The sequence below is a fragment of the Phyllobates terribilis genome, unplaced genomic scaffold (assembly GCF_046119375.1).
Source record: "Phyllobates terribilis strain yellow unplaced genomic scaffold, ASM4611937v1 Scaffold_116__1_contigs__length_5312468, whole genome shotgun sequence".
NCBI classification, from domain to species: domain Eukaryota; kingdom Metazoa; phylum Chordata; class Amphibia; order Anura; family Dendrobatidae; genus Phyllobates; species Phyllobates terribilis.
In genome coordinates this window covers 202,692-217,760 of record NW_027362876.1, presented here as the reverse complement: position 1 = coordinate 217,760, position 15,069 = coordinate 202,692, and the positions used below count along the sequence as shown (strand labels likewise).

The 15,069-nt window shown below is 43.8% G+C and overlaps 1 protein-coding gene across 2 annotated transcripts; it reads left to right on the top strand.

Moving 5' to 3' along the window:
* Positions 1-765: 765 nt before the first annotated feature.
* On the top strand, positions 766-9,199 carry LOC141201461 (uncharacterized). Of its 2 annotated transcripts, none has more exons than XM_073663452.1 (7): positions 766-829; positions 3,524-3,668; positions 3,798-3,977; positions 4,061-4,184; positions 4,268-4,365; positions 4,564-4,654; positions 6,820-9,199. In XM_073663452.1, the coding sequence occupies exons 1-7, from the start codon at positions 804-806 to the stop codon at positions 8,007-8,009; spliced, it is 1,854 nt and encodes a 617-aa protein (XP_073519553.1). In that variant the 5' UTR covers positions 766-803; the 3' UTR covers positions 8,010-9,199. The 2 variants fall into 2 exon arrangements, with proteins under 2 accessions (XP_073519553.1, XP_073519552.1); XM_073663451.1 differs by having other exon boundaries at positions 780-829; positions 3,482-3,668.
* Positions 9,200-15,069: the final 5,870 nt, after the last annotated feature.

The window sequence follows — 15,069 nt, the reverse complement described above, 5'->3', positions numbered from 1 at the left end:
ACTCGCAATTTCCCACCATGTCCTTATCTGCTGTCTGCAAGTCCTGTAGATATTATCAGAGGAGCTATTCAAATTCCCTTGTGAAGAAGAACTGTGTAGAAAAAACTTGTGTTGCTTTCATACACCTCGTACACGCGGCTCTGCTCCGTACACCTCGTACACGCGGCTCTGCTCCGTACACCTCGCACACACGCGGCTCCACTCCGTACACCTCGTACACACGCGGCTCCGCTCCGTACACCTCGTACACATGCGACTCCGCTCCTCCGTACGCCTCGTAGACGCGCGGCTCCGCTCCTCCGTACGCCTCGTAGACGCGCGGCTCCGCTCCTCCGTACGCCTTGTAGACGCGCGGCTCCGCTCCTCCGTACGCCTTGTAGACGCGCGGCTCCGCTCCTCCATACGCCTCGTAGACGCGTGGCTCCGCTCCTCCATACGCCTCGTACACGCGCGGCTCCGTACGCCTCGTACACGCGCGGCTCCGTACGCCTCGAACACGCGCGGCTCTGCTCCGTACACCTCGTACACACACGGCTCTGCTCCGTACACCTCGTACACACGCGGCTCCGCTCCGTACGCCTCGTACACGCGCGGCTCCGCTCCGTACGCCTCGTACACACGCGGCTCTGCTACATCCACACTGTAAACCCCTCCTGACCCCACACATAAACTTCAGCTCATCCAGCACCATGACAACCAGCACAGCAGAGTCCTGCATCCACTGAGGCCCCTGATCATGTGACCCCTGACTCCTCCCCTCCTGTGACCTCATCACAGCTCCTGTGCGCACAGAGCAGCCATATATGTGGTGGCGGCTCTGCAGGTGGAGGTATGTGGAGACCCCTCGTTATTCTCTATGCGGATTATTTCTTCCTCTTCCTTCTATATCGCCGCCATACTCCGCAGCACTGTGCACATTATTATCGCACTCACTATAGTCCTTATTCACACCTGCGATTCCTATCTGTGTGTGCAGTGATTGCGGTTTCCTACTGTCCTCCAGACAGTAATGTCCTCCCCTCTGTACCGGCCACTGTAATAATTCTCCCTTCTCCCCCTGTGACTCCACATGATAATATTCCCCTATTCACCTGCAGCGGCCACAACTCCTCCTGTGTGCCCCCATATATCAGTAATGTCCCCTGTGTGCCCCCATATATCAGTAATGTCCCCTGTGTGCCCCCATATATTAGTAATGTCCCCTGTGTGCCCCCATATATTAGTAATGTCGCCTGTGTGCCCCCATATATTAGTAATGTCGCCTGTGTGCCCCCATATATTAGTAATGTCCCCTGTGTGCCCCCATATATTAGTAATGTCCCCTGTGTGCCCCCATATATTAGTAATGTCCCCTGTGTGCCCCCATATATTAGTAATGTCCTCCTGTGTGCCCCCCTATATTAGTAATGTCCTCCTGTGTGCCCCCCTATATTAGTAATGTCCTCCTGTGTGCCCCCCTATATTAGTAATGTCCCCTGTGTGCCCCCCTATATTAGTAATGTCCCCTGTGTGCCCCCATATATTAGTAATGTCCCCTGTGTGCCCCCCTATATTAGTAATGTCCCCTGTGTGCCCCCATATATTAGTAATGTCCCCTGTGTGCCCCCATATATTAGTAATGTCCCCTGTGTGCCCCCATATATTAGTAATGTCCCCTGTGTGCCCCCATATATTAGTAATGTCCCCTGTGTGCCCCCATATATTAGTAATGTCCGCTGTGCCCCCATATATTAGTAATGTCCCCTGTGTGACCCCATATATTAGTAATGTCGCCTGTGTACCCCCATATATTAGTAATGTCCCCTGTGTGCCCCCATATATTTAGTAATGTCACCTGTGCCCCCATCTATTAGTAATGTCACGGGCCATATACCAGGATGCACTACATGGGACCATTATACTGTGGTGGACTATATGGGACCATTATACTGGGTGGCACTATATGGGGAAGACATTATACTATAGTTCACTATATGGGGCCATGATACTGTGGGGCACATTATTCTGTGGGCCACTGTATGGGGCCATTATACTGTGGGCCACTGTATGGGGCCATTATTCTGTGGGCCACTGTATGGGGCCATTATTCTGTGGGCCACTGTATGGGGCCATTAGACTGTGGGCCACTGTATGGGGCCATTAGACTGTGGGCCACTGTATGGGGCCATTAGACACTGGGGCACTATTTGGGGGGGGCATTAGACACTGGGGCACTATTTGGGGGGGGCATTAGACACTGGGGCACTATATGTCGGGGGCATTAGACACTGGGGCACTATATGGGGGGGTATTATACTATAGTTCACTATATGGGGTCATGATACTGTGGGGCACATTATAGTATGGTGCGCTATATGGGGCCATTAGACACTGGGGCACTGTGTGGGGCCATTATTGTGGGGCACTACATGGGGTTATTATACAGAGGACTTGGTCACTCTGATGAGCGGTGTAGTTACTGAGGTCACTGCTCATCAGAGCCGCCAGGTCTTGTGGAACGCAGTGGGCCCCGGAGTGGCTGCTGCTACGACCTATAGAGTGTCGTCCTCTGAACAAGGCTCCATAGCCTTTGGATGTTGGATTCGGGGATCGTCATGGGAATGCCATGGACTACGTCGGACCTGCATGTTTTTTTTTTTTTAAAAATAAATTGGTGAACCAGGAAGAGTGTCGGGGAGTCTTTCTTCAAATAATTTTTTTTTTTATGTCTGTGTATTTTTTTCTCCATTACTAACCCCAGGGCTTGATGCCAAATGTGTTTTTTGACAATTCACAGCTGACATCAACCTCAACTATCATTACCCCGATTGCCACCGCACCAGGGCAATAGAGAAGAGGTGGGCAAAGCGCGTATTTTCAGGCTGGAAAGGGTCAATAACCAGGATCCTTCTGAGCCTGATATCAGCCCGCAGCTGTCTGCTTCACCTTGCCTGGTTACGAAAAATAGTGGGGTTTTTTTCATTTATTTATTCGGGTAAACACTCTTTAGTGCCACATGAAAGGCACTTAAGTTTATTATATGTAGGGGCTTGTGAAATTATATATAAAAGCATCAAACTTCTGTGTGTGAATCAGACATGAGATCTAACGTGACATAAGATTACAGTCCGGGGAAGACGGGAAACATTCATATAGACGGCCGGTGGAGATGTAGTCAATGATGGACTCTGGCCAAATATCTTTCTAGAGCCGTAGTAGATGATGAATGTGTCGTCCTCATCATGAAGTAGTTATTTCTCATGTTACATGTAATGAATATCTCCTGCAGTATTGCTAATGCCGATTCCAGTGTCGGTAAATAGGACGAGAATTAGCGTTATGGAAGATGAGTCTTTGAGAAACGTGTTCAGCTCCAGACTCCGAGGAAGAAACTGATTTTTGTTTGTGGCCTAAAATATATAGGTTTTATTACTAGATGTAAAGCAGAAAACTAAATACTGTAAAATAATAAATCTCCTCATGTTTCCCTTATTATCTCCAGGATTTTTATGATGTTCCATCGGCTCATTTTCTTCTTGTTCAGGTCAATATCAGATCCTCTCAGTGAAGATCTTCTATGTAAGAGTATTTTCCTGATTCTCCCATCAAAGATGGATATGGATAGAGACAAGATGGCGGAGAGAATATTACACCTCACCCTAGAGATCCTTTTCCGTCTTACTGGAGAGGTGAGAGATTCTGATGACATCACATTACATCATTCTTATATATGGGAATAACAGATGGACAGAACTGGAAAGGTGAGGACTCTGGAAATGTCTGGAGTGAGATTTATTAATGTGTCTCTCCATAACCAGGATTACACAGTAGTGAAGAAGACCTCTAGTGAGCGCTGTCAGGACCCTGTGTCTGAGGGATGGGGAAGACCCCTGAGCCCAATCACGAGGCCTCCATCTCACCCCCTGATACATGAGGACATCAATGACCAGAAGATCCTAGAGCTCATCTACAAGATGATTGAGCTGCTGACTGGAGAGGTGACACTGCTGGGAATGCTGGGACATTAGACAGTAACGCTATGAAGGGATTGGGGGGATGACGGTATCATTGTATGTGTCAGGTTCCTATAAGGTGTCAGGATGTCGCTGTTTATTTCTCCATGGAGGAGTGGGAGTATATAGAAGAACACAAATATCTGTACAAGGACGTCATGATTGAGGTTCCCCAGCCCCTCACATCACCAGGTAATAGATAGGACTAAATACACACGGCCTATAATTATCTGTATGTAAAGAATGAATTCAGTCCCTGTATGTGTTTCCTCCAGATCTATCCAGTAAGAGGACAACACCAGAGAGATGTCCCCGTCCTCTTCTTCCACAGGACTGTAAACAAGAAGATCCCAGTGTTCCTCGGGATCATCAGGTAGATGGAGAGATGGTGTCATGAGATGTCCCCTATGATGTGTAGACGGCTGTGAAGGTCTTGTGTTCAGTCTTGTTTTATCCACCAGTATTATATGTTTTATACTCGTGTAGTGAGAACGGTGGAGATGTCAGGATTAGAGCTGATCATAGATGTGACTTCTCCATCTGTCTGTGACTTTTACAATATTTGTTTCAGGGTGAAGATCTGACCTATATTAATACTACAGAAACATATGTGAGGAGTGATGAGCGGTGTAAACAGGAGATTCCTACCGATAACCATCCAGGTGAGTAGTAACCACTAAATGCAGAGAAGTCACCGATTCTCCTCAGTCACCGGCTGTGGCTGCTTTATCGGTGGTGTAGTCCGGCCGTATCACAATCATGTGATCACCATTTTACCTCTTGACCACAACATTCTCCTTCACCCAAAACTGTTCGAATGACTTTGGGCATTGAAAGCCCTTTTCTATAGAATTTACAACCTGGAGGATCCACCTACCCCCTGTTGGCTTCCTAGAATCCTGATATCTTATTGGATGAATCTCCCTTCTCTCCCTTCTGTGCTGCTGAATGTGCTCATATGGTCCCTACAAGACCTGGTCCAGTCTTTCTGGCCAAACTTCACTTTTATGATCGACAACATTAAGTGTGCAGTGAGGAACAAGTGTGAATTTCTGTACAATAACAAGAGTTTCCCTTTATCCTGATTTTACACTTTATTTTAAAACCAACTAACTTCATACAGGATTGTGATAGACTACATAAAAAACATTACACCTGTGCCATGATATATCTCTAAGCTGTGCGTGGCTGATGGCTGTAATATACATTTATTCACGCCTGCAGGAGATGTGTTGGCTCGAGCCCTGGTTTCATGGATTCACTCCACGTCATAAATTCCATTATGTTTTCAATCCTAAGGAATTCAGATTACTGCACAATCTCTCCTGAAATGGGGGCGCTAATACTTTCTCTACTCTTCTGGTCAGGACTCGTAGTAGCTCCAGTGGTCCACCATAAATGAATAAAGTCCGGTTTAGTGTTGGTGTCCTCCCCCCCCCATACATAAAATTTTGTTGGAGATGTAACATTTTTTTATTCCATATCTTTCTTTACAGCTTAATTCTGTGTGATAGTTTGATTGTGGTGGGATCGGCCTGCCGAACTTATGTATGTCTGTAACTCCCTGGTAGTCTTTAAAAAAAAAAAAAAAGTCTCCATTGCCTCTTCCAAATGCCCTTACGATAGTTTAGATAGCTAAGAGCAACGGAGCCCCATACTCCAATTACCCAGAGAGGTTTCACCACTAGTTACTATTTACTGATGAAGACTGTTGAGTTTGATCATTTCAATAGATGTGTCATTGTCTATACTCACACTTTTTGACTGCACTAGTTAGTGTCCAAAATAGGGATTGCCTTGCCCATCACCCTTTTACCCCTCTACATGGATCTGGACTTGCACCCCTAGGCTTGGGCCATGGTGTTACCTGCTGTTCTTTGGTGTGAGATGGGAAGAAGAATCGTCATGTAGCCGGGTCAGAGCCAAGGGCTGGACAGAACCTGCATCACCCAGAGCTTCTGGCTCTGATGTCTCCTCCATTACCAGCGCCACCTGCAGAATGAATAAGGTGACAGAGGCAGATGTCGCAGGAGCAGATCCCAGAGAAAATGGGAGATGCCTTTTGCAGAAGCCCTAAAATAACAAAATTGCTGAAAACCAGAGCAGTAGAAATCCACATAAGTGACTCCATTTTGGAAATTATAACCCTCAGTGATATAATCTATAGGAGTAGTGACTATTTTGACTCCACAGGCACTTTCCTGAAATTAGCATGCAGTGGATGTTGGAGAAAGAAAATTGCAAATATACCATTTTATTACCCAACACATAGTGCCCAGATTGTGCTCCAGGAGACATACACCGTAAATTAAGTGGGTTCTTCTCACTATAGTAATGCCGAATACATGGATGATAAATGTGGTTTGGGCGCACTGCAAGGCTCAGAAGCGAGGGGGAGATTTCAATTTGGGAGAGTGGATATTGCTGGATTGGGTTATGGAAGCCATGTTACCTTTCAAGAGCCTTTGAGCCACTAATGGTGTAGAAACCTTTGGTTTTCCACTGACACATGATGTACCTGAGTGGGGGCTTGTTTTTTGTGAGATGAGTAGAAGTTTTTATTGGTATTATTTTCGCCTACATAACATTGTTTGGTGGCTTTTTATTCCATATTTGGGAGGCAAAATGAACAAACAGTTGGACACCATGCTCTACTGGTTCATCCTATGAGGTTTTCTATTAGACTGTAAACTGTCATTGTCTTGATGAATAATTCAATATTTTACATAACTTGCCATTTTTACAGACAGTTTAAGTAGAAATGTTCAAAAATATACAATTCAAGGATATTTTATTCTAAAATAATAATTGGTTTTATTCTTGGCAGATGACTGTACCAGGAGTTCAGAAGAACAGCTGACATCTTCAATTTTTAAATCAGATGATCTTGAGATCCCACAGGATACAATTGAAGTGAATGCCATTACTCCGGATATACCATCATCCCTTCACAGCAAAGATCTGTCATCTGATCATTTGAAAGAGGCCCTGTCTTCTGATTCATTACCGACTACTAAGGAAAATCAAAGTCACAAAATAAGCATTAAAAAACAAACTGCTCCTAAAGCAAAGAAGCCATTTTCACATTCAGAATGTGGAAATAATTTTCCCCTCAAAAAATCTATTCTTAAACATCAAAAAATTCATACGACAGAGAATAGCTTTGCATGTTCCAAGTGTGGGAAATGTTTTAACCAGAAATCAGATTTCGTTAAGCACCAGAGAATTCACACAGGGGAGAAGCCTTTTTCCTGTTCAGAATGTGGGAAATGTTTTAACTCGACAGCACAGCTTAATTACCACCAGAGAACCCACACAGGGGAGAAGCCATTTTCCTGTTCAGAATGTGGGAAAAGTTTTAACTCGACAGCACAGCTTAATTACCACCAGAGAACCCACACAGGGGAGAAGCCATATTCCTGTTCAGAATGTGGGAAATGTTTTAACCATAAATCAAATTTTATTACGCACCAGAAAAGTCACACAGGGGAGAAACCATTTTCCTGTTTAGAATGTGGAAAAAGTTTTGTGAGAGAATCATATCTTTTAAGTCACCAAATAATTCACACAGGGGAGAAGCCATTTTCATGTTCAGAATGTGGTAAATGTTTTAACCAGAAATCAAATTTTGTTACGCACCAGAAAAGTCACACAGGGGAGAAACCATTTTCCTGTTTAGAATGTGGAAAAAGTTTTGTGAACAAATCATATCTTTTAAGTCACCAAATAATTCACACAGGGGAGAAGCCATTTTCATGTTCAGAATGTGGGAAATGTTTTAACCATAAATCAAATCTTGTTACGCACCAGAAAAGTCACACAGGGGAGAAACCATTTTCATGTTTGGAATGTGGAAAATGTTTTAAACTGAAAGCGCATCTTAATAGACACCAGAAAATTCACACAGGGGAGAAGCCATTTTCATGTTCAGAATGTGGAAAATGTTTTGTGAAGAAAACAAGCCTTCTTAGTCACCAGACAACCCACACAGTGAAGAAGCCTTTTTCATGTAATTAATGTGGGAAATGTTTTACACGGAATCAACTTTTAATAAACATCAGAGAAGTCACACAGGGGAGAAGCCTTTTTCATGTTCAGAATGTTGGAAATGTTTTAACTGAAAATTGTATCTTCTTAAAGGAGTTGTCCACTACTACTGCCAACTCCAGAACCAGGCAGTAAGAACTAACACTGGCATTACATAAGTGTCAGAGGTGAGCTTATATAGCAGTGGCCAACACTGAACAGCTGAGACAATCCAGGTAGGAAAGCTCCGGGAGCGTCAACTGAACAGATTAACCCTTGCACTGCTAGCAAGGAAAAAACTGCACTTTTGAATATGATGGTGAAGTACTTTTAACCAGTGCAGAAGTACATGAAACCAGGCACCGCAGTCTTCTGGCCCCTCTCTGTCGCAGTAACCCAGGGACTCTAACTGTGAAATTGCAATCACTATTAAGCCTCAGCCCTAAAGTACACCACATATTTAAGTTCTGCTGGTATTTTTTTGGGAAAAAGGTAACAATTTTAATGGAAGTGGTCATCAGAACATGATACCTGACCAACCTAGGTGGGGGGATGTGTTAGGGGTCCTATTACCTTACCCTGGGCTGCAGAATTAAGAATCAACCTTGATTCTTGTTTTAATAATAACACATGAAGATTTCCAAATTGTGGAGGGACCTTGACCTTTTCTATTCCTGCAAAACACTTCAGATCAGCATTATCATGCATGTGTCTTCTAAGTGGAGAAGCTCCCTTTCCAGTGATTATAGAGCGATAATGTTCGGAAAAAGGTCATATAGTTTTACCTTTGTTATAGAATTTACATGGGGAGATGACGTATACCACATGCTTAGTTCTACATGACACAAAGTCCTTCACATGTCAGGTCAATGGTCCTAAGCGGAAGCTTTTATCTGTGATCTGCAGGTGGCAGAACGAAGTTTCTCTAGCCAGTTACCTGTATTGTGTTCAGTTCTGTTTCTGACTATTAAATCTCCCAATTTACTACTTCTACATGAAGATAGGGGTTTAGTATTGGCTTTCTCGTTTAGCTCTTTGTCACTTTCTATCAGGTGTCCGTTTTGTCTTATAGCTGTATGGATCACCTTATCCATTGCTTTGTGTTTGACAGTTAAAGTTAACCTCTCTACGGTACTCTGCTTTTTCTTATCTTTCTGTTTTAATAAATCTTTTTGATTTTTTTTTACTGACTCTGTCTGTTCATTTAGTAGGGGTAATGGATAACCTCGACTAAGAAAATTTATGCAGAAGTTACTTTGATTGAGCACTGCGCATGATCAAAGTACGTTCCTGATGCCTGGTGACTCGGACATCAAGTCACCATGGCAACTACCGGGAGCCAGCACAGACAGCGCGAGATGCCGGAGAGAAGATAAGAGGGGCGTGCTTACCTCCCCTTGCTCCCGGAATGCCGTGATCGACTTCAATCGCAGCATTTCGGGGGTTAATGTGCCAGGAGCGGGGTGGCACCGCTCCTGGCACACAGCACCGGCAGCGATCGCCCTGCACAGCTTGTGTGCGTGCGTGATCACATGGTGCGTAATAGCAGTAGTCCAATAGGCTCAGGACACAGGGACGTACCATTGCTGACAATGTTAGAGAGGGGTTTTAATGTACATTCAATTGCCGTTTTTTGGGGGAATTCTATCAATGTTAAAATAAAATTCTGTCATTCAGTGTCATATAAAGTCTTCAGGAATTCACCAGAGTCTTTTAGATATGGTGGAGTATTTGTTAACAATGGTCTCAGCAGCCAGTCGAGATATTTTGAAAGTGGTTCCATTTCAGAACCAATCACTGAGATTATCGGACTGCCAGGAGATGAGGTTAAGGATTTGTGCACTTTGAGTACATAGTACCAGTATTTTTCAACCTTTTTCTGAAAAACATACGGAGTTGAATTTTATATTTATTAGTAGGATCATCCGGCAAAAGAACATATGTGGAGTCATCCATTAATTGTCTGTGTGCCTCTGAGATATACCATATGATACCCTGGTATGGGGGAGGTCTGCTGCTGACACTGTTATAGGGTTAATGTACCCCAATTCTATACTAATATCCCCCATCCTGATATATATATGTCCCCATCCAGACATATATGATTCCCATGTTGGTATATATGGTCCCCCATCCAGGTATACACACACAGCTCCGCTCCAGAGCTCCTCTTGCACGCTCGGCTCTGCTCCGTACGCCTCGTACCCGCGCGGCTCTGCTCCGTACGCCTCGTACCCGCGCGGCTCCGCTCCGTACGCCTCGTACCCGCGCGGCTCCGCTCCGTACGCCTCCGCTCCGTACGCCTCGTACCCGCGCGGCTCCGCTCCGTACGCCTCGTACCCGCGCGGCTCAGCTCCGTACGCCTTGTACCCGCGCGGCTCAGCTCCGTACGCCCTGTACCCGCGCGGCTCCGCTCCGTACGCCCCGTACACGCGCGGCTCTGCTACATCCACACTGTAAACCCCTCCTGACCCCACACATAAACTTCAGCTCATCCAGCACCATGACAACCAGCACAGCAGAGTCCTGCATCCACTGAGGCCCCTGATCATGTGACACCTGACTCCTCCCCTCCTGTGACCTCATCACAGCTCCTGTGCGCACAGAGCAGCCATATATGTGGTGGCGGCTCTGCAGGTGGAGGTATGTGGAGATCCCCTGTTAGTCTCTATTATTTCTTCCTCTTCCTTCTATGTCGCCTCCATACTCCTCAGTGCTGTACACACATTATTATCATCGTCCCCATCGGGCCTCACTCTCGCCTTAGTCTTTCTTCACACCTGTTCACATTCACCATTTGACATAAATACACTTTCTCCATCTGTGTAATGATGGTTTTCGTCCATTTTTATGAATATTTAACCCCTTGGCATCAGGCGATTTAAAGTTTTTGTGCTTTAGAACTAAATTCATTTTAAAATGTACTGACAAAAGAAAAAAAAAATTCTGCAATTTCTTTAACACCTTAACCCCCGAGGGTGGTTTGCACGTTAATGACCAGGCCAATTTTTACAATTCTGACCACTGTCACTTTATGAGGTAATTACTCTGGAACGCTTCAACGGATCCCCCTGATTCTGAGATTGTTTTTTCGGGACATATTGTACTTCATGATTGTGGTAAAATTTCTTCGATATAACTTGCGTTTATTTGTGAAAAAATCGGAAATTTGGCTAAAATTTTGAAAATTTTGCAATTTTCAAACTTTGAATTTTCATGCCCTTAAATCCGAGAGATATGTCACACAAAAGAGTTAATAAATAACATTTCCCACATGTTTACTTTACATCAGCACAATTTTGGAACCAAAATTTTTTTTTGTTAGGGAGCTATAAGGGTTAAAAGTTGACCAGCGATTTCTCATTTTTCCAACAAAATTTACAAAACCATTTTTTTAGGGACCACATCACATTTGAAGTCACTTTGAGGGGTCTTTATGACAGAAAATACCCAAAAGTGACACCATTCTAAAAACTGCACCCCTCAAGGTGCTCAAAACCACATTCAAGAACTTTATTAACCCTTCAGGTGCTTCACAGGAATTTTTGGAATGTGGAAGAAAAAAATGAACATTTAACTTTTTTCACAAAAATGTTACTTTAGACCCAATTTTTTTTATTTTCGCAGGGGTAACAGGAAAAAATGGACCCCCAAAATTTGTTGTGCAATTTCCCCTGGGCACGCAGATACCCCATATGTGGGGAAAAAACATTGTTGGGGCGCACGGCAGGGCTCGGAAAGGAAGGAGCGCATTTGACTTTTTGATTGTAAAATTTGCTTGAATAATTAGCGGACGCCATGTTGCGTTTAGAGATCCCCTGATGTGCCTAAACAGTGGAAACCCCCCACAAGTGACTCCATTTTGGAAACTAGACCCCTTAGGGAACTTATCTAGATGGGTGGTGAGCATTTTGAACCCCCAGGTGCTTCACAAATTAATCCATAAAAATTAAAAAGTATTTTTTTTCCCACTTTTTCATTTTTACGAATCAATTTGTGAAGTACCTGGGGGTTCCAAGTGCTCACTATGCATCTAGATAGGTGCCTTGCGTGGTCTAGTTTTCAAAATGGGGTCACTTGTGGGGGAGCTCCAATGTTTAGGCACACAGGGGCTCTCCAAACGCAACATGATGTCCGCTAACAATTTGAGCCGATTTTCCATTCAATTTGTTAGCGGACACCATGTCGCGTTTGGAGAGCCCCTGATGTGCCTAAACAGTGGAAACCCCCCACGAGTGACCCCATTTTGGAAACTAGACCCCTCAAGGATTTTATCAAGGGTTATAGTGAACATTTTGAACCCACAGGTACAACACAGAATTTGATAACATTAGGTCATCATATTGAATAAGTTGTCATTAGTCTTGAGCGCAAGTGCTCACTACTTGAGTTTGCATCGGGTACTCAGGTATGCACCATGTATCACGGGTGCTCAAGTGACATGCTCGAGTCCCTGCCCCGCATGTTTCACGGTTATTAGACACCCCCCAAAAAAACATGCGATGATCGCTCGTGCATGGCAGGCAATCCCCGCAAAGTTTTTTTTGGCCACGAAGCATATGGGGGCGGAGATTTGAGCATGTCACTCAAATACCCACGATACTCAATGCATACCAGAGCACCCGATGCAAACTCAAGTAGCGAGCACTTGCGCTCAACACTAGTCGCAATATCGTCATCTTTTTTTCTTACTTTTGAAAAAAATCACAACCCCAACCCCAGCCCTAACCCGAGAGTTTATTTTTTACGCCGTTCCTCGTGCGGTATAAGTGATTAGACGACTTTATTCTTCGGGTCGGTGCGATTACTGCGATACTAGAATCATATGGGGTTTTTATGATTGACAGCTGTCACACACTAAAAGACACATTTTTTGTAAAATCTAGTTTTTGCATCGCCATATTTTGAGAGCTATAATTTTTCCATATTTTGGCCGACAGAGTCATGTGATGGCTTGTTTTTTGCGGGATGAGTTGAAGTTTTTATTGATGCCATTTTCAGGCACGTGACATTTTTTGATCGCTTTTTATTCCGATTTTTGGGAGGCAGAATAAACAAAAACCAACAATTCAGGAATCTTTTATTTTTTATTTTTTTATTCTGTTCCACGTGTGGTAAAATTGATAAGGTAGCTTTATTCTTTGGGTCAGTACGTTTACAGCAGTACCACATTTATATAGTTTTTCTATGTTTTCAACTTTTACATAACAAAAGCTATTTTATAGAAAAAATTATTTTTTAGCATCGCTTTATTCTGAGAGCTATAACTTTTTTATTTTTCGGCTGATAGAGCTGTATGGTGGCTTGTTTTTTGCGGGACGAGATGACGTTTTCAGCGGTACCATTTTTATTTATATTCGTCTTTTTGATCGCGTGTTATTCCATTTTTTGTTTGGCGGTATGGTGATAAAGCATTGTTTTTTGCTTCGTTTTTTATTTTTTACCGTGTTCACTGAAGGGGTTAACTAGTGGGACATTTTTATAGGTCAGGTCGTTCCGGACGCGGCGATACCAAATATGTGTACTTTTATTGCTTTTTTTTTTTTTCATAATAATATTTTTTGATGGGTACATTATATTTTTATTTTTGGTGGATTATTTTTTGTATTATTTTTTTTATATTTTTACAATTTTTTTTTTTTTTTTTTCCACTTTCTGACAGTTTTTTTTACTTTTTTACTTTGTTCCACTATGGGACTTTCACTTTTTTTTCTCTGATCGCCTGCATGGCACAGGAATGGAGCACCATCCCTGTGCTGTGCAGTCTGTCAGCGCTGGACAGGGACAAGATAATTTGAAAATGCACTGCGCATGTCCAAAAAATCTTCCTGCTGTCTGGTGACCCTGATGTTGTCATGACGACATTGGGTCGTCATGGCAACACCCTGGAAGCCGCGGCAGACAGCGCTGGAGGCCGGAAGAGGAGGTGAGTATACAGATCACCTCCCCTTAGCCACCGCAATGCTGCGATCGACTTCGATCGCAGCATTGCGGGGGTTAATGTGCCGGGACCGGTGCGGGACTGCTCCCTGCACATAGCACCGGGTGTCAGCTGTGACAATCAGCTGACACCCGGCGGCGATCGCGCCCGCACATCCTGTGTGCGGGCGCGATCGCCATGACGTACTAATATGTCCCAGGCTCTTAAAGCCCAGGACACAGATGCGTATTAGTGTGTCATCGGTTGTAAAGGGGTTAAATGTCCAGTGTGAATGAGCGGTGTGAAGACACGGGGATCAGTGGGTGCTCTTGTCTGCTGGCCCGGCTGTCTTTAGAAAGACCACATGGACTAGGGCTCAAGACATCTCTGAGGGTTCAGCAATGGTCAATGGAGCCGATCTGTATTCCTCCAGCTGGGGCTGTAGTCCCCTAAGCTGACATGCTGTAGAATGACACCGAATAGAGGCAGAGACCCCCTTTTTATAGATCACAATTGTCCTTACAGCCATCATTCACAGGTCAAGGGTCAGGGTTGAAGGTGGAAAGAGATTGTTTGTTTGAGCATTTAATCTACTTGCATAGTTTGTCCTCCATTCTTCAGCAAATCAACAAATCCCTGGACCAGTATAATACGTAATCAGCATGTTATCAAACAGTATTGCTCCATGACCCTATCTTTTTAAGATTTGCAGACAATAAGTTGTAGTACATCTTAACTCAATTGTTAACATTCAGGATTATTCAAACAATAGTCTGTGTTAATCAACCAAAGAAGAACACAAGTTAAAAAGTCAACATAAAAATAGAGGTATATTGCTCTTGACCATCAGAAAGTATGTCTAGCATAATTAAGAAGAAAAGCTGTGTCGTCACATGCGCCGATTCTCCCGGTTGGTGTGATACCAAATTTAAGAAGAATTTATTATTATTCAGTGGTTAAAATAAAATAAAAGGGGAAGGATTTAAAATGTTTATTGTTTTTTACATATATTTTTATATTTTCAATTATTCCCCATTCGGCAGCTTGCACATCCCCCCCCCCTCCCCCTCCCACTTCCATAGAGCCATAACCATCCATTGTGGCTTAGATTCAGGGGCTAGCTGGCATGTT

What these genes read in the sequence shown, in the direction of transcription:
- LOC141201461 (XM_073663451.1), top strand. Translation starts at nt 804, where the DNA reads ATGTGGTGGCGGCTCTGCAGGTGGAG. An exon ending in TTGAGCTGCTGACTGGAGAG is followed by an intron (nt 3,978 to 4,060) that starts GTGACACTGCTG and finishes TGTATGTGTCAG; the next exon opens with GTTCCTATAAGGTGTCAGGA. An exon ending in TCCTACCGATAACCATCCAG is followed by an intron (nt 4,655 to 6,819) that starts GTGAGTAGTAAC and finishes TATTCTTGGCAG; the next exon opens with ATGACTGTACCAGGAGTTCA.